Below are 23450 nucleotides of genomic sequence, written 5' to 3'. Positions count from 1 at the left end.
CCATGTGAAAGCCTATGAGAATTTAGGCCTAATGAAGATCAAATCGAAGGCCTCAAGGAGGCCAGCTGCGCCTGGCCTTCCTGGAACTCTGCGAACCTCCAGTTTTTCATCTGCTGTGCAACCTCAGAGTGAATATCCAAGCTGTCTGCATCTCCAATCTGGAGGAGTTGCCTGCAGCCAACTTCCTGTTGAAAGTCTCTGCCTTGCCCTGAGGTCATTTTTCAGACCTCACAGTTGTATTGGAAACATAGCAACTGTGCCTCAGACTCCATGGTTACACAGGAAACAAGCTCTAAATAATCAGAAGTCCTGAGCGCAGGCGGGTGGAGTTCATGCTAGTAACGGGTTTTCATTCCACCACCCCCTGCAAGTCAGAAGGAGGCAGATTTCAGCCTCCCACGACGGCAAGGGACTTTTCATAGTTGTTCGTTCACAATTAATGGGCTCTCCAAACAACAGGAGTGTGCTGGTTACCACTGACTATTTCAGGGCCAATGTTGCAGGAATTTCTGCAGTTGGTTGGATTACAAGGCCTTGAAGCCTCTGAATTTTTGGAGGGAGTTAAATTGATTGAGTTTCCATCACCCTTGTGTAGAGAAGCAGTCCGATCTTAGAAGAGGAAGTGAAAGACATTCAGTTTTCTTTCCAGACACGGGGCTGCTTTGCTTGTCATCCTGAAACCTTCTTACTTGCTCCTCTGTTTCTCCCTCTTTAAGATCAGAGCATCATTACTATACTTCTATAAGAGAGAGTAGATTTTCAAAGAACAAGAACCGTATGTAGTTTGATATTTCTAGTGAAATTATTTTATTTGATTATGCATTCAGCCGATGTTAATTAAACACTTACTAAGTTTGAAACGGTGTTAATTATTGTCAGGGGTAGGAAACCACTGTAAAGGGTGCATACTCTAATTATCCCCAGTGTACAGATAAGAAAACAGGCTCAGAAAAGCTGAGTAACTTCTCTGCAGTTGAGCAGCTGGTAAGTGGCAGGCAAGGTCTGGCTTCGGTCCAAGTCTGTCTGACTGCAGAATGTAAAGTTTCGTGCTCATCAAGAATACAAGAGCATGAATTTCTTCCCTTCTCTTTCCTTTACAGACATGTCACAGATCTAAACAGCAGGGATTCAATTACTGTACATCAGCCATTTCTTCTACGTTGACAAAATCCGTCTCATTAATGACCATCAGCCATCCTGGGTTGGACAGTGAGTATATTACTTCGTTAAAATTTTAAATGTATTTAAAACTCTTTCTGTCATTTTTCTCACTCTCAGACCCTGTAATATTAACTCCCAAAATTTGCTTGCCTCTTCCTCTGAATGACTGGCTCGTCATTTAAACAGAAAAGGTGAAGTGGATTTCAGCTTTGTGATCATTCTCCTCTTACTAATTAAATATCTCCCTGATACTTTAAATTTATTATATGTGGCGGCCTGACCCTGACACATTTTTTAAAACTTAGTTGGAAATAGTTTTTAGGCTTTAAAATTAATTGCAAAAACAATACAAAGAATGACCAATTGTGTTTGCTTGGAGTCCCCAAATGTTAAGAGACTTGATGCTCTTATGTCTCAAGGATGTTCTTGTTTTACTGCAGTACTATTCCACAAATTTTATCCACTGTTATTTTCCTGAGCTCTTCAACAAGGTCAAGTTCGTGAAGGACAAAGAAAGACTGAGATAGGGTTTTGGTTAAGTGAGTGCTAAGGGGATTACGTGTGAAACTGATTAATGCAAGTGCATGAAGTCCAGGGTCCATTGACTGAAGTTATAGAGAGCTCTCTGGCTTCCATGAGCACAGGACATTTTCAAATGAAAGATACTCGAAGACATTTACATTGGATCCCAATGTTTGTCCCAGAAAGGCAGCTTGTTCTTTGTGGGAAAAAAAACAAAACTCACTTTTTTGTATTATTTTTAAAACACTGATATTTTTTTTCCCGTGAGTAGTCAGTGAGAGCTTGATGTACAGATACATACGATTACTGCTTCAAATACCAGCCTGGCCTGTTTGGAAAGGTGCCTAACGTGACTTATTCTCAGAGCTACAGGTGTACATAGAACTGTAACAGAAACGGCTTTTCCCGCCTTTGTTGGGGTTTTGCTTTGATTTGGCTCTGGATCAGAGGTTTTGTTGACATCGGATGAAAATTAGTATATTTAGTAATGGTTGATAGTGGATTTGATGAGCCTGTAGTGCCGGAGACAGAGCGGAAAGCACCCTTGAGTGAGACATGTCAGCTCTGTGTACCCTCCTTCCTGGACTAGCGTGGTGACCGGTGGAGCGGATACCCCACAGTGACAGAATGTGTCCCACAGAGAGGCCTTTCTCCTATATTTTTGACAAGCGCTCTCTTGCCTCATGCATGAAACACTTCATTATTTCCTCCCCCAAAATGCCAGATGGCTTTTTCCTGTGTTCTCAGTTGCTGGCCCAGCACCGTACATGACGCAGGGAGCTCCCACGGAACTCCGACCTCGAGTCCAGAGATGCTTGCTGCTCGTTCCTGGGGACGCTTCTCCTCAGCTCCCTGGGGGACTGACCGCTGTCAGGGTGCAGCTTTCAGCGAGGGTTCAATCCTTTCATTAGAACAGGGTGCCCTCTTTCTGATGGGTAGCGTACATCTCAGCAGGTTTGGAGGGGAGGTCGCAAGTTGGTTGACTGGCCCCACTTCCCTGAGCCAGCATGTGCTGTAACTGGAGCTCAGTCACTTATTTCTCCTTACTCCCTCCCCTTGCACAGTTAGTTTTCCCAACTATATTTTCTGTTCTGCACCAGAAACATGATGCATTCTGTGGTAGATGGAACAGTCCTGGCTGTCGAACAGACCACCGGAACTTCTGTTCCCTGTGCTGTGCCTCGAGGCATCAGGACAGCCGAGAGTTCTCAGTTGCCTACAGACGCAGAGCTTCGGTTCCAGATCTCATGACCCATCTTTGGTCATGGTCCTAGCTGAGACTGTCATCAGTAATACCTACACAGTGACTGTGTAGCCCGAACGTTTGGTACACCTAGTGGCTGTTGCACCTTGGGCTAGATAGATACTAAAACTCTGCCTCAATTATTTGAACTGTTAGACAGGGATAATAATATGATAAGGCTTAACTGTGACTTTATTTTAAAGTCCTTAGCATATTCTCCGGCTTATGACAAGTTCTTGTTAGCGTTATGGAGTTAGTTCCCAGTGCCCAGAACGGAGCGCAGGTCCATTTTTCTCTGAGTATAGTTTCAGCGATGTTAAACTAGGACATTGTCCCTCATTTTCTTTAAGTGGGAAAATGATTTTGTCTAACGAACACGCTTGTCGAGGGACAAAATACTTTCTGAAATCAGCCTTCTCTCATTACTTTTCAGCTTCTGCCTGTGTTCTGTCTTCTTCCTTTAAAGAAATTAGGAGCTACCTTGGCCAGTTTGCTCAGTGGTTAGAGCATCGGCCCATGGACCAAGGTGTTGCGGGTTCAATTCCAGGTCAAGGGCACGTACCTGGGTTGCAGGTTCGATCTCTGGCCTTGGTCGGGGTCATGCGGGAGGCAACCAATTGATGCCTCTCTTTCTCTCCATCGTAATTTCCCTCACTTCCAGTCTATCTAGAATAATCAATGGAAAAATGTCCTCGGGTGAGGAGTAACAAAAAAATAAAATAAAAAAGAAGAAAGAAAGAAATGAGCTGCTTCCCCCACGGTCTTTCACATTCAGACATCTCTGAAAATGGACCTTCACCGAGCCGCCGTCTGGAAGGTCTTGTATCGTTTGCTAGATTAGAAAAACAGACAAACTCCCAGCCTCATTCCTGAGCGGGGATCCGTTGCAAAAACCCACTGATGCAGAGGGAGACACCGAGTACAGCCGGTGACTAAGATATTTCCGCATCATTTCGTGGGATGGAAAATCAGACGGGCGGCAACTGATTGAGGGACCACAATGGGTGGGAGAGCTTCCTAGCTCCGATCTGCGGTGTTGATGGAAGAACAGCGGTGGACGCATCTTGCCGGCTCCTGTTCGAGACGCAGAGTGGCTGCGACCCTCCGTGCTGCGTGGGAAACTCCAGCAGGACAGCCCTCGGAGAATCCGCCCCAGGAAGGGTGTTGCAGCGTTCCTCCTCATTGCGTCAGAGAGGATGGGGTGGGGACCCCCAGCCTGCCAGGAGACGCGCACCGTTTCCAGACGGGATTTAAGAAGAAGCTTCTTAAAGGAATAATTCCGTTTTTATTTTATTTTATTGTTTATTTTTGTTACTCCTCGCCCGAGGATATTTTCCCACTGATCTCTTTAAAGAGAATGGAACGGAGGGAGGGAGGGAAGAAGAGAGACCGAGAGAGGGAAACATCAACATGAGAGAGACACATCGATTGGTCGCCTCCCACATGACCTCGACCAGGGCTGGGGGTCAAACCTGCAACCCAGGTCCGTGCCCTTGACCGGAATCAAACCAGAGACCCTTCGGCCCTCAGGCCAATACTCTGACTGCTGAGCCAAACTGGCCAGGGCTAGTTTAGTGTTTCAACCTTACACGGTTCCATTGCTTGTGCCCAGTAGATGCCTACAAACAGTAGAGAAGCCAGCACGTTGATTGTATCCCTGGAAGGACTCTAACACATTACTGGTGGCAGTGTTCAAAGGAGAGCTGTACCCCTGAGATATTTTAACTTCACGGGCTTCTTGAATGAGATTTCATTTCCTCCTCCATGTCGCATGGTTATCAGAGTGGTGTTCACAAGTGGCACTTGTCCTGATCATTCGGATACCCTCACTCCTCCTGTGGCAATTGACCACGTTCCTTCTGTGTGCCTCGATGGGAACACGGGCTTGTAATTTAATAGTTGGCATTAGACTGTGAAAGCAAAGTCAGTCTTGAGAGCTGACCTGTGCCCTTTTCATATGTAATACGCACCAGATCTAAACAGATAATAATCCATGTGGCCAGAGATCCGCGTGCGCCCCCAGAGAGTCAGGCATCAGTGCTGATGGGGATGTTTCATCTCTACTTTCTCTGCTACTTTTCTCTCTTCTTCTAACCGTGGCCAGTGGGATGAGAACGCATCGGAATACATTTCTTTTCCAAATACGTTATTTGGAAAATAACATGGACAGATATGTCAGAAGAAAAATTTGGTCAAGCGCCCCCGAAGTTCAGACCAAAAGAAAAGAATTTGCTGAGCGAATTAGTATGTGGAAAGATGGACTGAGAGACTTGGGCTTGTCATCTAAGAGCAGTGGAGTGATTTACGTTGTTCACATTACTGATCAATTGAATGGAACACGTCATGAAGAGCGTGTTGGGTAAGAGAGGCGGGCATAGCGGTGGGGGCCATTCCAGGATTCAGATGAGAGTATTTGGGGACCTGAATCAGGGCCTACAGCAGTGGCAGGAGGAGAGAAGTGGATGTTCAGAAAATTCCAGAAGACAAAATCAAAAGGACTGAGATGTGACATAAGGATTCAAGCAGGGATGGTGCCCACATTTCAGTTTTGAATAATGAATTAGATTCAGGTACTCCCTCCCCCCCATGAAGGAGGAGGAGCAGATCTGGAGGACAAGATAAGTTTACTTAGGTCCTGGTTTCGTTTGAGTTGCCTACGGGACACCCACGTACAGGTGAGTAGTGAGATGAATGAATCTTGAGCTCAAAGGAGAGATCTGGCTGGAAAGTAGAAGTCATAAGTCACCAGTATATATTATGTGCAGACGAGTTAAGAGATCAGAGGGAATGAGGAGATTTGGGGTGAGGAGGAAGAGAGCCAGATGCAGAATCCTGAGGGATGACACTGTTTCTGATGTTTTTACGTTGAAGGGAAAATAATGCCAGCTATAAATTATGACCATTAAAAATAATTTACTTCTTGCCTGGCCGGCGTGGCTCAGTGGACTGAGTATCTCCCGTGGAGTGAGTATCGTCCCGTGGACTGAGAGGTCCCAGTTCGATTCCTGGTCAGGGCACATGCCTGGGCTGCCACTCGATCCCCAGTAGGGGGCGTGCAGGAGGCGGCGGATCAATGTTTCTCTGTCACATCGATGTTTCTCTCCCTCTCTCTCTCAAAGAAATCAGTAAAAACATACTAAAAAAAAATAATTCACTCCTTTTTTTATAATCTAACAAGTACATATTTGTTGGATGAGTTTTAAGCTGCCTTAGAATTCCATATATTCAGAAATAAAGATGACCATGTGAATAAATTGCATTGCTTGTCTAGACAGCCCTTCTGGGAACCCTGCAGGCCAGTGGCGTTCTGTCCCACTTGGGTTGGTGGTGCCTGTGCCTTCGTCCTGGTGTGATCTGTGCCTGTTCTAACGTCTCCCGTTGACCCACTTAGCAGCCCAGCAGCAGCCGCAGCCGTCACGGCGGATCTCCTTCTCCGTCAGCATCTCTCCGCTCCTCCTTAAGTCTAAAACTCTCTTTTCTCTCGGCTCTTCTCATTCCAGTGGTGAGGAGGAGGAGCCGCAGAGTAAGTAAGCAACCGTGGTGTCCAGGGGCTGCTCCCCAGGGTCTGACCAGCCCTGAAAATGCTCTAGGCTTAGCACTAAGAAACCGTCTGGGGACTTTCGCCCCCCTGCATGCCGTCATGTCTAAGCCGTTTGCTTTCACGCTTTGCTTTGGAAATTAATCTGGATCAAACCGTGTTTGTCTTCTGTCCACTACCTCCACTGCTTAATCCAGGGGCCTGTCCCAGGACACAGATTTCTTCAACGACATGAAGGGTGTGTTCCCATCCCTCCTTGCACCTTCTGTAATACTGAGCAGTGATTTCACCAAACTTTCCATTTCATAATGTGGTTTTCATCTGCCCCCGTTTCACTTATTTTGTCCCATGGGACAGATATCTACAAGTCCACCCGTGGTGTTTGAAAGCTGATGTTAAGTTTTTCTTCTTCTCACCTTTTCCTCCTCTTTCCCCTCCTTGGAACTTTATTTTTCCCTTGTCCCTTTTCTGCACCGTAGGTTTCAGATAAATATGTTCTTACTTGACAACACCTAGACAAAAAACTTGCCAAGGTACCCGTTTTAGTAAACTTGGACAGGAAGTGAGCCCTCCCCCCCTTTTTATGAACATTACCGTTTTCAATTCTGCAAGATTGTACCATATTCCGGGGCTATTTTTAATGGCAAAATTATTTCTAACAGAAAGTTAAATGATGAATTGTCTTTATTTCATATAACTAATAAGAGTCTCGGGCAATTAGAATATCTACATGCCTGGGCACCCTGATTCCCTACCGCTTGCTGACCCTTTCCACAAAATTAAATTGTAATATTTTAAGCAGTGTTAGCTCAGGGTGACATTTTTGGCATTGTCCTTAAAGGAAAGTGCCTATCCACACTAAGGCAGAGTTTAATTAATTTCCTTTAAGTGGATGTCATATATTCAGTACCTTTTCACAACTCACAGATGTGTGGGAAACAGGCACACGATAAGATACTTTATGCCACTTACAGTAAGAGGGAAGTTGTGAACATCCACTGACAACTTTGCGTGCTCAGAAATTCTCAGGCTGTTGCATCTCAACGTGTTCATGATACTGTGGGACATAGGCAGCACAACAGAGAAAGCAGACAGGGGTCCTGGTAGTATTTCTTCTACCACTAAAAGAAAATGATGATGATGAAAGTTAGGAAGGACGCAGAAAAGAGCCGGAGCTTGAAGAAACCTTTGAATCAAGTATACACCATTCCTCCAGATGTGCTCCTTAAACCCAGAAATACCAGTGAGCGGGGGGGGGGGGGGGGGGGGGGGGGCAGGGCAGCAGGAGAAGAGGCAGAGGGGGTGGACCTATGGCCAAGTGCATTGAGGAAACTGGTTTCAGCAGGTTTCGGACGGCAACGTGTACATTGTGGATTTCCCAAGGTAGTATTCGCTGCCTTGTGTTCACAAACTTATTAGTAAGTTAAATTTAGTGGCAGATTTCTTTGGTGTTGTGAGTAATCACAGCATGGAAGTAATACTGGTTATTTCATACTCTTCCATGCCCTAAAACCTGAAGACACTTCAGGAACGTCAGCGCCAAGGTGCCGTTTTTAATTGATTCACCAAAAATCTACGGGGAGCCTAATTTTGGTTTGGTTAGGCTCTGTGCCGGTTGGTGTTTTTAATGGATTTTATTTTCAGTTTGTTCCTATCACTGGTGCAGTAACTTACTAGGTAATGCTTAGGTAGACAACAGGGTTGAGAATTTATTGCTGGATGTTACATTCAGGGCTCATTTGGGTGGAAAAAGTTTTCAAGACGCTGATCTGAATCATACTTTGGGGGTTTTTGTTTGTTTGTTGACTTTGTCTTAGTAAATCAAGGCCTCCTGAGATTAAAATGCTGATGATTTCACACCTAGGCCATGCAGAACTGAGGGACGGGTCCCCGATCATATTCTTACTCGGCTCCTCTGTCCCTCTCACCCGGCTGTTGGTACCATACATTGTAAGTGACTAGAAGAAGAACAGCAAATAGGTCAAAGAAAAGCTACAGAAAGCAGTCTTTTGAAGACTTAAGAGTTTTAAGTTTCTTATGCATTATTCCCACCTTTTGGCTATTTACTTAGTAGTGACTGGGATTTTGCATCTGTTCAGAATCTGGAACAATTTGGGAGTGGGGGGGCTAATGACAGCGGTGTGCCTTCTGTTCTTCCACTTACCGCCCTGCTGTCTGACTTAGTCCTAGTTTTCATTGCGTTTGTTTTTTTAACTTGGAGAGTACGATAATTAAAGCTGGGTACAGTCTGGGGGCAGGGAAGGGCCCGGGACGGGAGAGGCGACAGGAGAGGGACGAGGCTGCGTCGGCTCTCCAGAAACTTGTGGGGAGCAGGGAGCCCAGGGGCCTGCCTCAGGTCATGGTCTCATAGTGTGGGAGGGGGAAGACTGTGCACACTTAGCTTATCAAGTCCGCACCTGGAGAGGACCCCAACATCTGCGCCATCCCCTCCTTTCACGGATGACATCAAGTCCAGAGATCTCACCCCAAATTAGGGACATGGTCAAGACCTTACAAGCCAGCTCGGAAGCCCCTTTCTGTCCACTAACCCAGTTCCAGGAATGTTCCGGAGAATATCACATACGTATGACGTAGATTTTTAGTGCAGAAATACATGACAGCGAAACGAACAGCATACAGAATACGATATTTCATTTTTTATTTTGTATTCTTCCTGGGGCATCATGTCAGAATGATGGCCAGTGGGACCTGAATTTGCCAAGTACCAACAATTACACGTTTTGTGTGTGTGGTAACATTAGGGAAAACATCTTAGTTTGGGGTATGTTTAGTGACTTGAATCCTGGATTAAACTTCGTTCCCTGTGTCGTGAGATGCACTCCCTGTCACAGTTTTCTTTTTTTTTTTATCCTCACCCGAGGACATTTTTTTATGTTTTGTACAGATAGAGTGTGAGGGAGAGAGAGGAAGAGAGAGAGAGAAACATCGATGTGAAAGGGACACATCGAGTGGCCGCCACCTGCACGACTAACCAGGGCCGGGGACAAACTGCAACCGCGGCACATGCCCTCAGCGGGAACCGAACCCGGGTCTCTCAGGACCGCAGGCGGACGCTCTAACCGCTGAGCCAAACCGGCCAGGGCCCTGTCACAGTTTTCATTGGAGGGTTTCAAGGTTAACTTTCCTTCTCCCAAACCCTTAGGAGGAGGAGGCACCGCACGCTGGCTTTCAGAGGCTGCATCTGCTTTGTCACTGTAAAGAGTTTAGGATTTTGTCTGTCCTTCGGGCACAAGCCTCCAGTTCTAACGTTTTCTCTGTGGTTTGTTTTCTAGATTCTCGGGCTTTCTACACCAGTGCTAACCTGACGGAGAGGTACTGTCCGTTCATGTGTTACTCCTTTCCCCAGGGTCAAATGGAGGAGATCCAAAACATGTTACGGCACTTAACTAAGCGAACTAAGTCAATTGAGTTCATTGACTTTCTTGAGCGATGAATATGTAACATTGGTTAGTAGTGGTTTGTGATGAAGAGTGTATCCTTTTTAAATAATCTCTTCATCAGCACTTTTTCCACTTTTATTCTTGACACTAGCCTACTGATAAAGATTATTGTTTTCATTTATTTGACTTTTGTGCTCTTTGCTTATGGGGATTTTTTTTTTATCCTCACCTGAGGACACTTTTTCATTCTTTGTTCAGATAGAGCAGGAGGGAGAGAGAGAGAGAGAAACATCGATGTGAAAGGGACACATCGAGTGGCCGCCACCCGCACGACCAACCAGGGCCGGGGACAAACTGCAACCGAGGTACGTGCCCTTAGCGGGAACCGAACCCGGGTCCCTCTGGACCGCAGGCTGACACTCTAACCGCTGAGCCAAACCGACTAGGGCGGGATTTTTAATTCTCGTCTAACAACATTTTGTTCCTGTGCGTGTGTGCACTGGTCCTCCCTTGTCCACAGGGTTACTTTCCCAAAACCCCAGTGGTCACCTGAAACCGCAGACAGTACCAAACTCTATATATACTATATATTCTTATATATGAATGACAAAGTTTAACGTATGAATCAGACATAGTAAGTGAATAGCAATAATAAAATAGAGCGATAACAATATATTGTTATAAAAGTTATATGAATATGATCCTTCTCAAAGTCTCTTACTGTGCTGGACTCCCCCTTCATGTGATAATGGGAGATGATGCAGTACTTTTGGCAACAGAACATGGCCATTGTGTGGGGTTATTGTCAGATGCTCCTGTATCAAGCTGTTGAGCAGCCTCTGTCCGTCTCTCACTCCGCCTCCCATTTGCCTGTGCGAGATGATGGATTTGTAGCTAAACTAATATATGATGAAAATGGCTACAAAGAATTACATAGAAGGTGTTTTGATTTTCAAAAAATAACTTCTGTAGTGTTTTTGTTTTGTTTTTTTTCAAATCAATCTTTTTATTTTTATTAGTATAACAGAAGAGAACTACGGTTTCCTGCCACAGAGCCACTCCAAGAAGGATCTGGAAGGGAAGACGGGAACGAAAGTCAGCCGAACCTTCAGCTACATCAAGAATAAAATGTCCAGCAGTAAGAAGAGCAAAGTGAGTAGCGCCGTGGGCTTTCCCCGTGTGTCTCAGTCCATCTGCACACTAACGAAGTGAGGGCGTGTGGAAATAAATTCAGAGCTACCCCCTGAAATAGCCTAATAGTAAAAAGTACCTATAACAGCAAGAAAGATAACAAGAGGTAATACCACTGGCCGAGTGTTTAGCACGTTGCTTCGAGGTTTTCATACACTGTCTGATGCAACCCTTTCTGCAACCCTGTTAGGTCGAGATTCTCTCCCTTTTCTGGGGGTGAGATACCTTTCCCGGGTGCATTTGTGCCCCTCCTATGGAACCAAAGATTCCGGTGCCACTCTGGTGCTTAAATCAGTTACCAGGTTTAAAATGCATCTGAGGACATTCAGGCCAAGGTCAGGGAATGGAGACTATTTATATTTGGGTCTAGGGCAGCGGGTCTCAATCTGTGGGTTGCGACCCCTTTGGGGATCGAACGACCCTTGCACAGGGGTCGCCTAAGACATAACAGCAGCAAAATTACAGTTATGAAGTAGCAACAAAACTAATTTCATGTTGGGGGTCACCACAACATGAGGAACTGTATTAAAGGGTCGCGGCATTAGGAAGGTTGAGAACCACTGGTCTGGGGGGTTAGAAAGATTTTCCCACACAAAGTAACAGGAACTTGCAAGACAAGTAGGAACTCTTCGCTCCGTTGGTAACTAGGAGCAGGTGCAGTATATCCTCTTTAGTGCTTTAAGAGGTTGAAATAACATACACACACGTTTGTAAACGTATTCATTTTTTCTCGCTCATTACAAGAAGACTAAAAAGCACCAATAAGAACCCCAAAGAGAAACAGCAACTCTTCTGATCTTTTTTTAAAAGTTTATTTTACAAAGAAAGAACCAAGGGGACATAACCTTCTTTATACTGATTGCCAGTGTTGGGGACAAGCTTTTACCTCGGCTTCTGTGGCACTGCGTTTGTCCACCCAACCCCAACAAAGGGAGAAAAAAGTAAGACATACTGGAAATCCGTCCAGGAGCTCTTGCCAAGGGAGCACTTGTCCGTGTGTGTGCGCGCATGCGCGTGCTGGGGTCTAGACATACACACGGGTGTACGAACACACGTAGAAGTCAGGGACTAAGCAGACACTGAAGCCCAGAGTCCTGATGTCAGGGTGTACCTCCCCACACTCCTTCCCCCCAGAAAACAAAACTGTAGGCGTCTCAGGCCCTCAGTTCAGTGGGGTGATAGAAACATAGTCAATGTGTTTGACTGTTTCGTAAATAAGACCTCTTTCTTTTTTTTAAATCCTCACCCAAGGATATTTTTTTTATTTTTCTTTAGAAAGAGTGGGAGAAAGGGAGGGAGAGAGAGAGAAAGAGAGAGAGATGTGAGAAAAACACATTGGTTGCCTCCCACATTGACCCACCCAGGGCTGGGGACCGAACCACAACCGAGGAATGTGCCCTTGACCATAACCGAACTCGACACTCTTTGGTCCGCGGGCCGACGCTCTAATTGCTGAGCCCATCCGGCCAGGTCCAGATCTCTTGCTTCCGGCTAATGCTAGGTTTGCTCATCTATCAGGATTTTCCCGCACAACCTGCCTCCAGAAAGGTGTTTTCGCCTCGTTTCTCCAGCTCAAGTGCAGAATGGACAGGAATGGGACAATCCGGAAAATTAGAAGATAGAGCAGAGTCTAGCCAACTGTTTCTAGAATAATTGCATATTGAAGTATTAACTTCATTCATAGCCTTTTTTTATAAGTCAAAAATAATGTTGAAGAAGGCAGAATGCTTCCTGGTATTCTGTGTATTGCCAGTAAGGCTTAGAATAGAGCCTTATTTATTGTATTTATCACTGCTGGCTCGGATACTGGGTGTCATCAACAAAAGAAAATCTAGGAAGGTCAATAGAAATTAGCCAAGTGTTATGAGTGACTTCTATCGCCTCAGCATTCTGCTAGGTACTAACAGGCTCATGGTCTTTCCCTTGAAAACCTTTATAATCTCCTGGCCAATGTGGCTCAGTGGTTGAGCGTTGAGCCATGCACCAAGGGTCGCCGGTTCGATTCCTGGTCAGGGCACATGCCCAGGTTGTGGGCCCGATCCCCAGTGGGGGGCATGCAGGAGGCGGCCAGTTGATGTTCTAGCTCATTGATATTTCTCTCTCTCTCTCAAAATCAAATAAAGAAAAAAACAACCTTTAAAATCTGGATGATTTCAGAATATTTTTTGTTGTTCTTTATTCTGTTTTTAAACTGGAATCTTTTCTTCAAACCAACTTTTCACGGGAAGACCATTAAATGAGTGAGACCCCCTCTCGATCATCTCAGATGCCCAGTGACACAGAGTTAAGGCGCCACAGTGAATTCACCATGCGTCTCATTGGCGAGCTGATACAGACAGACAGGAACACAATGATACAAGGCTGAACTTAGACACTGGGACCTGACCTTTACGGAAGCCATCCCAGCCTTCTTATGTACAAAGGGAAGCCCGAAGAAGTGAGCTTCGGTCGCAGAACTAGATCATATGAAGGCAGGACCACGTGTGGTCGACTTCCCAGCCAAGAGCAGTCTGCCTTTCGTTCAGTAGCACATGACATTTCATGCTCTCCTTTAAACAAAATCTGTTACCAAATGCTTTTTTTTTTTTCCTTTTAACTCTCTTCATCATCTCCACGGACTAGAGTTTTGCTAGTGGGAGGATGAAGAGAAAGGGCAGGAGAAAGGAAGGCAATTGGTGTCCGTTAGAGACAGGAAAGTCTGGCAGAAACTGTCTGTGGCTCTCTTGTCAAAATGACGACACTCTTTTGTAATCAGATGGTTCCTCTTTCCTTCTTGGCTTCTAGATCTGATCTCCGGGGTCTTGGGCTATCTCCAGCGATCGAAACTCAAAAGATTGCAAGTCTGTAACCCTAGATTGCAGTCTATTTCATCTTTTCAGGTGTTTCCGGTACCCCAGCAGTCAAACATGTTAAGAAGTTTAAGAGTCACCTTTCATCATTGTTACTAGCTAACTGTAAATAAAATTATTTTAGAACCTCCAGTAGAGTAGCTTAGCTTCCATCAATGTACAAAAAAGATAGTAAGGCCCTGGCCAGTTTGATTCAGCGGTTAGAGCATCGGCCTGTGGTCCGGAGAGACCCGGGTTCAGTTCCCGCTAAGGACACGTACTTCGGTTGCAGTTTGTCCCCGGCCCTGGTTGGTCGTGTGGGTGGCAGCCACTTGATGTGTCCCTTCACGTCTATGTTTCTCTCTCTCTCTCTCCCTCCCACTCTATCTGTACAAAAAATGGAAAAATATCCTCGGGTGAGGATAAAAAAAAAAAAAAAAGATAGTAAGAAAGAGGGGAAGTATTGAAGCAATACATTTTTTAAAAATTTTATTTTATTTCTTTATTTTTTAAATCTTTATTGTTGAAAGTATTACAAATGTCCTTTGAAGCAATACATTTTTTAAAAAAATATTTTTTCTTTATTGATTTGAGAGAGAGAGGAAGGGAGAGGGAGAGAGATAGAAATATTGATGAGAGAGAACATCGATGGGCTGCCTCCTGCATGCCCCCCACTGGGGATCTGGCCCACAACCTGGGCATGTGCCCTGACTGGGAATCGAACCGGCGACCTCTCGGTTCATGGGTCAACGCTCAACCACTGAGCCACACTGACCCGGCTGAAGCAGGTACACTTTTAAGTTACAGTAACTACCCTGTCTTTGTGCCAACAGTAGAGTGTTTCCATACAGAGTGTGTGATTCTCTAAACCAGTAATTTTCAACCCGAAGAATTTATAAAACATGCAATACCTGACTATTTAGTCAGGGGCACTGACCTCTTTTCTCTCAAATTTAAAAATGACTACAGCCAACACAACACTAGCTATTCAGTGTGAATGAGTCAAAATTATACCTATTTTGTTGTCAGATTGGCAAAAATATATATATTTGTGGTGTGCGGCATTATTTTAGTAATTAGTTTATTTCTGCCAGGAGATGGAAAAGGTTGAAAATTGCTGCTCTAAACAACACAAAAAACTAAACAACACAAAAAATACATGAATGACTTCTTAGTGTGACACTAACTACTGGTTTTCTTAGTTATTGAATATTGTTACTTTTCCATAATGTTAAAAATTTGGAAATGCTTTTTTTTATGAAAACGATACATTTTTACTTTTAAATTGATTTCTAAAGAGATACTATTAGAGCTTATCTAGCCTGTGTTTATTAATCTGTTGTACAATGTAACCACTTCTCCTTTTAAAGGAAAAATTTTAGCATTTATTGTATTAAATCACCACCTCTAAATCTTAGTAAAGTCTCTAAGAATGGTTTGGAAATTTTTACTTTCCTTATAATTAGGCATGATATAGTCATATCAAATAAGGTATAGTTGTTTACCAAGATACATTACAATCCATGTTAATTATTATGTTAATTTATAATATCTGGTTATAAAGAATTATTAAATAATATTCAGAGGGGCCCAGAGCCAACCACAAGGTGGCAAATGGTCCACATTCCTGGATAATATGGTTTATCTGTAGCACTGAGCTATGTTTGAGAAATTGACGCTAACCCTTCACATGTCTTTTTAAGAATTATTGAAGACGGGCATGAGTTATCAGATAAATGCATTGGATGTGTTTTCGAAAGGGGGAGAACTTAAACAGGAAGTATAACAGGAAGACGGGCAGTTTCTGCTTTTGTCTGTTAGTACCTTTGAGAGAGAAGACTGTTTCCTGCTAAGTAAGTTTGCTGGCTTTGGTGTCCAAACACCAACACATCTCTATGCATGATGTTCTCATTCATAGAGACCATCTTTAAGTCAGCCTTTCACAGTGATTTTTTTTTCTCTGCAGACAACCAGGGTAGCAGTTTTTTGGACAAATTCTTAATCTTACTGGTACCTTATTGGTTAGAGATCTGTAACATGACAGGTTGCATAATCCCAGCATGTTCCACAGTGTTCATTCTCTGATTTTTCCAAAAAATTTAATTGCTTGTCTAATACAGTAGGTTTAGAAACGTCAAAAAATACTTTTCCTTCGCATTATCCTAGTGTTGTTTTTTTCTGCGTCTTTCTCTTTAAACACGCTGGCTTCACAGTCAAAGCCTTTTGGCAGTTGTTAAACGTGGAAAAGTCAAATTTCAGAAAACAGCCCATCGCCACTTACCACAGGCGACTTCGCTGAGAATGAAGTTTCCTAAGAAATACACTGCTTTTTCTAAAACGAGCCATTTGTTTTTAAATAGGTAAGGTGTGTTCCTTAGCTCCCAGTGTTAAAAATTTGACTTCAGTCCTTCCCCGCGTTCCCAGCTTCAGCACCATCCGCACACACTGTGGTCTGGGGAATTAGCTGTGTTTCGTTTTCTGTGTCCTTCGTAACTAGGGTAGTTGGCTTTACTGGCGGCATTCAAATGGTTAAGCTTCTGTTAAGGAAATCAACAGCCGCAGCCCTCCCTCCTTCCCTTTCTCAACCAGTCTCTGGCTTCCTCTGTTTCTGTGATGGCAGCATGAAGTCACTGAGCTCAGCCCTGCCGGCATGAGCCCCTCCTGTGAGAGTCTATTTCCTGGCATGGGGGTCAATCATGTCGATAAAATGGTGTCGTTTTCATGAAGTACCCCAAATAACACTGAGACTCATAGGACCAAACCATGGGGAGGTAAGAACCTAGCTTCCTTAAAGCACTCAATTCTGATAAACACAGAGAGAGACAGTGGAGTTGATTGTTTTGCTTTCATCCTTGGAAGGACTACTTTGGGTTGTTGCAAAGGACGAGGATGTCAATTGTTAATTTATTCAGACTTGAAAGTCATCGCGAGTGTTGAGAGAGTAAGTTGCCATAGATTTGTTTTACTCTTGGAACACGCATTAGCTTTCGTGATTAAAAAGCCAGATGCTTTGCAGATGAACGTTTTATGTATGGAAAAGTCTTCAGCAGAATTTAGTTAAAAGAAATGCCTTGAAAAAACTCAGTTTCTGTTATTTATTTTTATTGGAGTTTTATGTACTTTAGCGGTTACTAATTTCCACTCGGAACAGTTTCCTGTTTTGTAAAGTGAAGTATGGTAGTTGCTCTCCCTTCTTCTCTCGTTATTTTTTTTTATAGTTCTCAAGTGTAGCAATTCAGCACTTAGCTTTTTATTGTGTTTTCTACTGAAAAGGACTTTACGTGAATCATAGACTTAGCAACATTCATCGTTTCGGTTCAGGGTAGGAAGTGAAGACATGGGTTCTGTTGATCATTTGCTGTGTGACCTTTTGTGAGTCAACAAACCTCTCCGGCTCTTGGCAGAGAGCGACGTGAATAGGAGCTGAGCTTAGTCTTCCAGATCTGGATGCTAATTCCATCTTGGGCAGGGATTAGCGTCTGGCCGGAAGTGTAAAAGAGAGCTAATAGCACATACTTACTTCATTGGGTTGTTATGAGAAATGCCATGTGAATTCCTTACGACGGTGCTTGGCACCTGGTAATACTCAAAATGTCGCTGTTATTTGTTATCTTCGTCCTCTCAGTTGTAAAATGGGGAGCATCGTGCCCACCCTTCGTCCTCCAGAGTTGTTGACTCAGGTGAAATAATGTACGTGGAAGGCATGGATTCAGAATGTACGGCATTTAGTAACTGTCGGTGTCACTGATTTCGGGGTGCTCATTTTCCAGGAAGTTTCGTAGATTGCAGCAATAATATTACATTCCCTGGAAAATGGATGTCCCTCGGTTAGTGATTATGACAACCAATAAATCCTTCCTGCCTCTGTGAATTGTAATTCAAGGTCCATTGGTTGAAAGGAAACTGTTCAGTTGATATTGATGAACCAGCTGAGAGTCTGACATGATTCTAAAGGACCGTCCGTGGGGAGCACAGTTAGACCCCCACGGTCCTAGCCTCCTGAGAGTAGTGTGCCCCTGAATTATCCCTGACAGCTGGCGGTATTTGAATAAGGATCCAGTGCCCATCACTATTTATGAAGATTTCAGAGTTTAAATTCCTCTTCAACTCAATTTGAATATTGGGCCCAAGTGCACATCGATGAGCCTTGAAATTCTGATGAGTAAAAACTGAATGTGTACGTGGGGGATATTTAATATTTCTGGCTGGAGTAAGGGAGAAGCCCTCAGGGACAGGCCCTCATTTGGGGTGTGATTGGTGGGAGGAAGTCGGAGAGGAACCTCGGTCGCTTCATATCGCTCCGTCATCTTGCCTCCCCTCAGGCTGGTCCCCGGGTTGCTGTCTTCCCTTCCTGTGCCCTGCCTGCAGCCGGCCCTGAACGCATGGCCTGCGTGGCTTTCTGAGGACGCGGGGCCACTCCAGACACCTCCTTCTCCAGCGTCACAGGCCTCTTTCCAGGGTTGGACCTTGGGCGCTGTGCCTGTCGGTGTGAACAGTCACCGCGTGAGCCCTTACTGAGCTGCTTAGCCTGACCTGGCTTCCTGTGGTTTTCCACAGGTTAATGCTCGCGAGTTAATTTTTAAAAAATGGTCCGGGACCGTGTCAATGTTTGTTCAAAGCATTCCCCAGCCGTGCCATCTGGGTGGCCCAGGGAAAGGGTAGCCCTTCCAGTGTCCAATGAACCGTCGCTTCTTTCCTTTGGCAGGAAAAGGAGAAAGAGAAAGAGAAAGTGAAGGAGAAGGAGAAAGAGTCTAAAGAGAAGGACAAGAAGCTTCTCAACGGCCACTCGTTCAGCGCCATTCCCGTGGTGGGCCCGATCAGCTGCACTCAGTGCGCGAAGTCTTTCACCAACAAAGACGCCTACACTTGTGCAAGTAAGCGCCATGCTTCCCCTCGGGGCTCAACAAGCTCACTTCTCATTTCCTGTCCATCTGCCCCCTTATCTCTTCCTTGTTTGCGTGGAGAAGGAGCCCTTTTAACATCCTCCTTTAAACATCAGTGAAGAAGCACATTGCAGGTGGAGGACGTAGAGCCTGTAGGTGTTTTCTGAGAGCCCCGCTTTTAGACATTCTGTTCTGTTGTCCCCAAGCTACTCTCTGTTCCAGAAATGTGTGTCAGCATCGAAACAGCCTCCTGGTCACCACCTTAAAGCCACCAGCGGTGCCATGGCAGGTCGTTTTTATTCTGGTACTTGGGTACGCAATGCCAACGTCCAGTCCTGCAGGCTGCCAAGGGTGAGGACCTTGGGGCAGGGATGTGACATGACCTAATCCTGACCTGCTGAAAGTCAGGTCTGTCCACGGAACGTGGTTCCTGGCGTCGACAGAGTGCTGCTCGGAGACAGAGCTTGCCTGACTGCCTCTGTCCGGGAGCAGACAGCAAATGTCTTAGACTCCGTGGCCGCCACCACGGAGCCTGCCGTTGCCACGCGAAAGCAGCCATGGACGGCGGAGGCCAGCGAGCACGGCTGTGTTCCAGTAAAACTTCATTTACGGACAGTGAGGTTTGAATTTCTTGTCGTTTCTGCGTGTCATCGCCTGTTGATCTTTTAAAAATTTTTCAACCATTTAAAAATGTTACAATCATTGGTGGCCCAGGGGCCATATGAAAATAGACCACGGGCCAGCTTTGACCCACAGGCAGGCAGGCAGTCGCAGACCACTGCTCCCGGGCACTACATCTGAAAATGTTGTGGCACAGACAAAGTAATCATGCGTGTAGCACACACCAGGGTAAGTCGAGGAGGCTGCTGTGGTCAGAGTGACCGGTCTGAGCATCCAGCTGCCCCCAGCCCAGCCCGTTCACCCCGGGGGCTGAGGTGTGAGCATCATGTACCTGTCACCAATTCAGACTAAAGAGTGACTGACTCAGACTCCAAGAAGCACTTCTCAGACCCTGACGTCATGACATTATCTTGCGTTTGGTCATTTGTGTGGAGTATCCCAAGTGATTTGTTACTGAAAAGAGTTACCTTATTGAAATTGGAAATGAAAATTTTTTTTTATTTAACATTTCTTTATTGATTTTAGAGAGAGCTAGAAACATCAATGATGGAGAACATTGATTGGCCGCCTCCTGCATGCCCCGCACTGGGGATCGGGCCCACAACCTGGGCATGTGCCCTGACTGGGAATCGAACCGGCGACCTCTTGGTGCATGGGTCGATGCTCAACCACTGAGCCACACCGGCTGGGTGCAATTGGAAATTTTTAAAGTTTATCTGAGCAGATTCAAAGTTACCACAATGATAATTTCCAGTCTCTTGTTTCCTGAGCAGAACAGCTAACACACAGCACATCTGACGTGCGCTACAGCTGCCTGGCTTGTTAAAGGGTTGGCTGTATCGCTCCCATTCTTGTACAGTGACTTAATGTTGTCTGCAGCCCTGTGTTTTACTGTCCTATTTTAAAAAAACAGAAACAGAAACAGAAACCTCCTGGGGATTCTCATCTAAATCTTGATGCCTCCTTGTGGGCAGATGTTCCACACATCTGTCCTCGTTTGGATGTGACTTAGCCTCAAACTGAGAACTCCAGCATGATAGTACGTTTTCTGTGACCTCTAAACGAGAGACTGTCCCTGTCCTCCGGAGTTTGTTTTTTTTTTATCCTTACCCGAGGACATTTTTCCATTTTTTGTTCAGATAGAGCAGGGGGGACAGAGAGGAAGAGAGAGAGAGAGAGAGAAACATCGACGTGAAAGGGACACATTGAGTGGCTGCCACCCGCACGACCCAACCAGGGCTGGGGACAAACTGCAGCTGAGGTACATGCCCTTAGTGAGAACCGAACCTGGGTCTCTCTGGACCACATGCCGATGCTCTAACTGCTGAGCCGAACTGGCCAGGGCTCCCCCGGAGTTTTTACTGTGGAGCCCAGGTTCTAAGAGGATTCGTTCTGGGGAGACCCTTTGAATGGCTCCAGTCTAGTTTCTTAGCCTCTGGCCACAGTCAGCTTCTCAGTACGGGAATAACTTGGTTGCCTAGCGCATTAGTCACCAACCACTTTTTAGTAGGTTTATCTATCTTGAAAGCATTTTTAGCTTTTTGACACAGGGTATATATTGAACATAAAAAATTACATATATGCCTTATCTATATAGAGAACTCATTCTGGGAATAAGAGAAGTCAGATGTGTTTGTTGGTTAGCTATTAATATTGTTATTTATACTTACTGTCTTAGAGTCATAGTTTCTTTGCAAGAATTTGTGGCACTCTTTGGCTTTGAGTTGAAACTAAATATGATCCACTCACCGAGCACCTGTAAACTTCCATTCATCACAGCATCAAGAGCAAACGAATGAGGAGGGGGAGGTGCCTCACACGTCCCAGCCCACCTTCCAGGTGCCTGTTCTTCCTCCCGAAACTTCTAGTGTCACACGTAAAGTGACATGTCTGATACACAGGCCCAGTGAGGCACCAGCGTATCAGTGCGTACATTAACTCCACTTGCCTTGCACATCAGTGTGCATCAGAGCTGATACATTTTCCTCTTGTCTCCCAGAGTCACTTTGTGACTCCGTCCCCGCAGTGCCCGTTCTCCCTGCGGGGAGCACTGGATGGGGAGCACTGATCTCGGAGAAAAGCAGGGAGCGATTATATTTCTTCATTGGCTGTATGAAATTGACAGGGAACTTACTTAGTAGAGCCGACTGAACACTGAACACCTGCCTTCTGCTATAATGCAGAACAACGTTTGATACAGTGTATTCTTTTTAAAAACTAACAACATAAGTGAGCCTGCAGAGAGGACTGTACCCGAGGGAACTCGACATCAGGGCGATAAAGAGCAGCCCTCTGAGCCGAGGACATGATATGTGGCCTCAAGGCACATAGCGGAGCTGGGGCTGAGGCCCCTGAGAAAACCAAGACTTTTAAAGACTAACATTCATGCTGAAGGACCGAGGAAAACCCTACCCTTTGCCCCTTCAGAGTCACTAAGAGAACAGGCCCTCTCCCCGGACCCTGAGTGAGAATCCTGTACCATTTATGGATCGAGGGTTAAAGTCGACACCGTTCACATGTACTGAAACCCCAAGCTAAGATCTTTCGCCAGAGGTTTAATGACATCCCAGTGTAGGAATGACGAAGCCCTGAGGGACCCAGCTGAAACAAATACAGAACTGCACCGTAGGGTCACCAGGACAAAACAGGGTATTTGGAGGTTCCCTTGGGAGGAAAACCATCCCACAAAGCTGAAGCTGAACTTACAGTACAAAATGCATAGATATCGCGTACGGAAGTAAATGAGAAAGAGTTAGCAGATGCACAAGCAAGAGAAGGTGTTGAGAATTACTAATCGGTTAAAATGAGTAGAGTCCGTAATGAAAGAACAGGACATACAGCTAAGGTTTAGATTTTTAAAAATAACTGAATAAAACTTCAAGAATGAAAAGAAGTCCTTGAAGGATCTTCACGGGAACTTTTCAAATATTTCGGTGTCCTCAATGGCTCATTCTGATTTGTGTGTATTTATAAAGGAGAAAATGGCTTTCTCTGTGTCGCCTGCGTTAGTAAGGGGAGAGCTGGGGACACATTCTAGGGTATCTTGAGGACTTGGGGCAGGATTTCGGTTTTTACATTTAATTATCAATAATCATGCCCTTGAGTTACTTGCGTGAAGTTTTTCCGTAAAGATCAGTTTCCTAAACTCTGCAAAGTACTGTGTGTGGTATTGTGATTCATTCGAAGGTGGTTCATCAACACATACTTGAGTAGCAGTATGTGCCAAGCACCTTTTTCCTTTTTCAGTTGAGTGCAGTGACACGTGACATTGGATCAAGTTAAGGCATGCAGCATGCTAATGTGATACATTGAAACACGGTGACATGATTGCCACCGCAGTGGTATTTAGCTCCTCTGCCACGTCACGTGAACATCCCTTCTCTTTCGTTGTTGGAATAATTAGAGGCATCTTTCTCAAGTTGCTTACCCACCGTTTATAAAAAGAGTTTTCAAAGTATAGTCCTTGGTGCCTACTCCGTGCAGCATTATTCACAGTGTGGGAAAAGGCAAAGGCACTAAGTACCCATCAGTAAAACACAATGTATTCATTAGATGGAATATTGGGCTGGTACTAATAAGATAGATCAGGGGTCGGCAAACTTTGTGTAAAGGAACTGATAGAAAGTATGTTGGGCTTGGAGGCTGTCGCGTCTTTGCTGTGAAAGCAGCCACAGACAAGACGTGAGACGAGAATGTGTCTCTGCGTCCATAAAACTGTGCTGAGGATCCCTGTGGGCTGAGTTTGCCAGCCACTGGGATTGATCTCTAGATACAGGTCTAGACGTTGTGATGAGTCGAAAAGGCCATCAGTAGAACTATGTGTGATCCTATTCTGTAGAAAACACACCATAATTGTTTATTAGTTATAAATAAATATGCAAGACTGTCTAAAAGGATGCACACCGAACTATTAACAATATGAAGAAAGAGATTAGGAGAGGAGAGATTGAAGGGGACTAAGTTTTTACTCTATACATTGGTGGTGTTTGAATTAAGACTGTCCACTGAGCCACACTGGCCAGGACTGGACTATGCTTATGTGTTGTTTGTATGAGAAAAACA

At 44.9% G+C, this 23450-nt stretch overlaps 1 protein-coding gene across 10 annotated transcripts in view; it reads left to right on the top strand.

Moving 5' to 3' along the window:
• AKAP13 (A-kinase anchoring protein 13) overlaps nucleotides 1-23450 on the top strand; it is a 258664-nt gene that overhangs the window by 194397 nt on the left and 40817 nt on the right. For all 10 annotated transcript variants that reach the window (XM_036278132.1, XM_036278131.1, XM_036278135.1 and 7 more), the window contains 4 exons: nucleotides 1101-1209; nucleotides 9758-9797; nucleotides 10885-11017; nucleotides 18590-18758. In XM_036278132.1, the coding sequence (XP_036134025.1) occupies nucleotides 1101-1209; nucleotides 9758-9797; nucleotides 10885-11017; nucleotides 18590-18758 (451 nt within the window). The remainder of the gene's footprint in view (nucleotides 1-1100; nucleotides 1210-9757; nucleotides 9798-10884; nucleotides 11018-18589; nucleotides 18759-23450) is intronic.

This window comes from Molossus molossus, unplaced genomic scaffold, assembly GCF_014108415.1.
Source record: "Molossus molossus isolate mMolMol1 unplaced genomic scaffold, mMolMol1.p scaffold_m16_p_24, whole genome shotgun sequence".
NCBI classification, from domain to species: Eukaryota; Metazoa; Chordata; class Mammalia; order Chiroptera; family Molossidae; genus Molossus; species Molossus molossus.
This window is presented reverse-complemented; position numbering and strand designations above follow the sequence as displayed.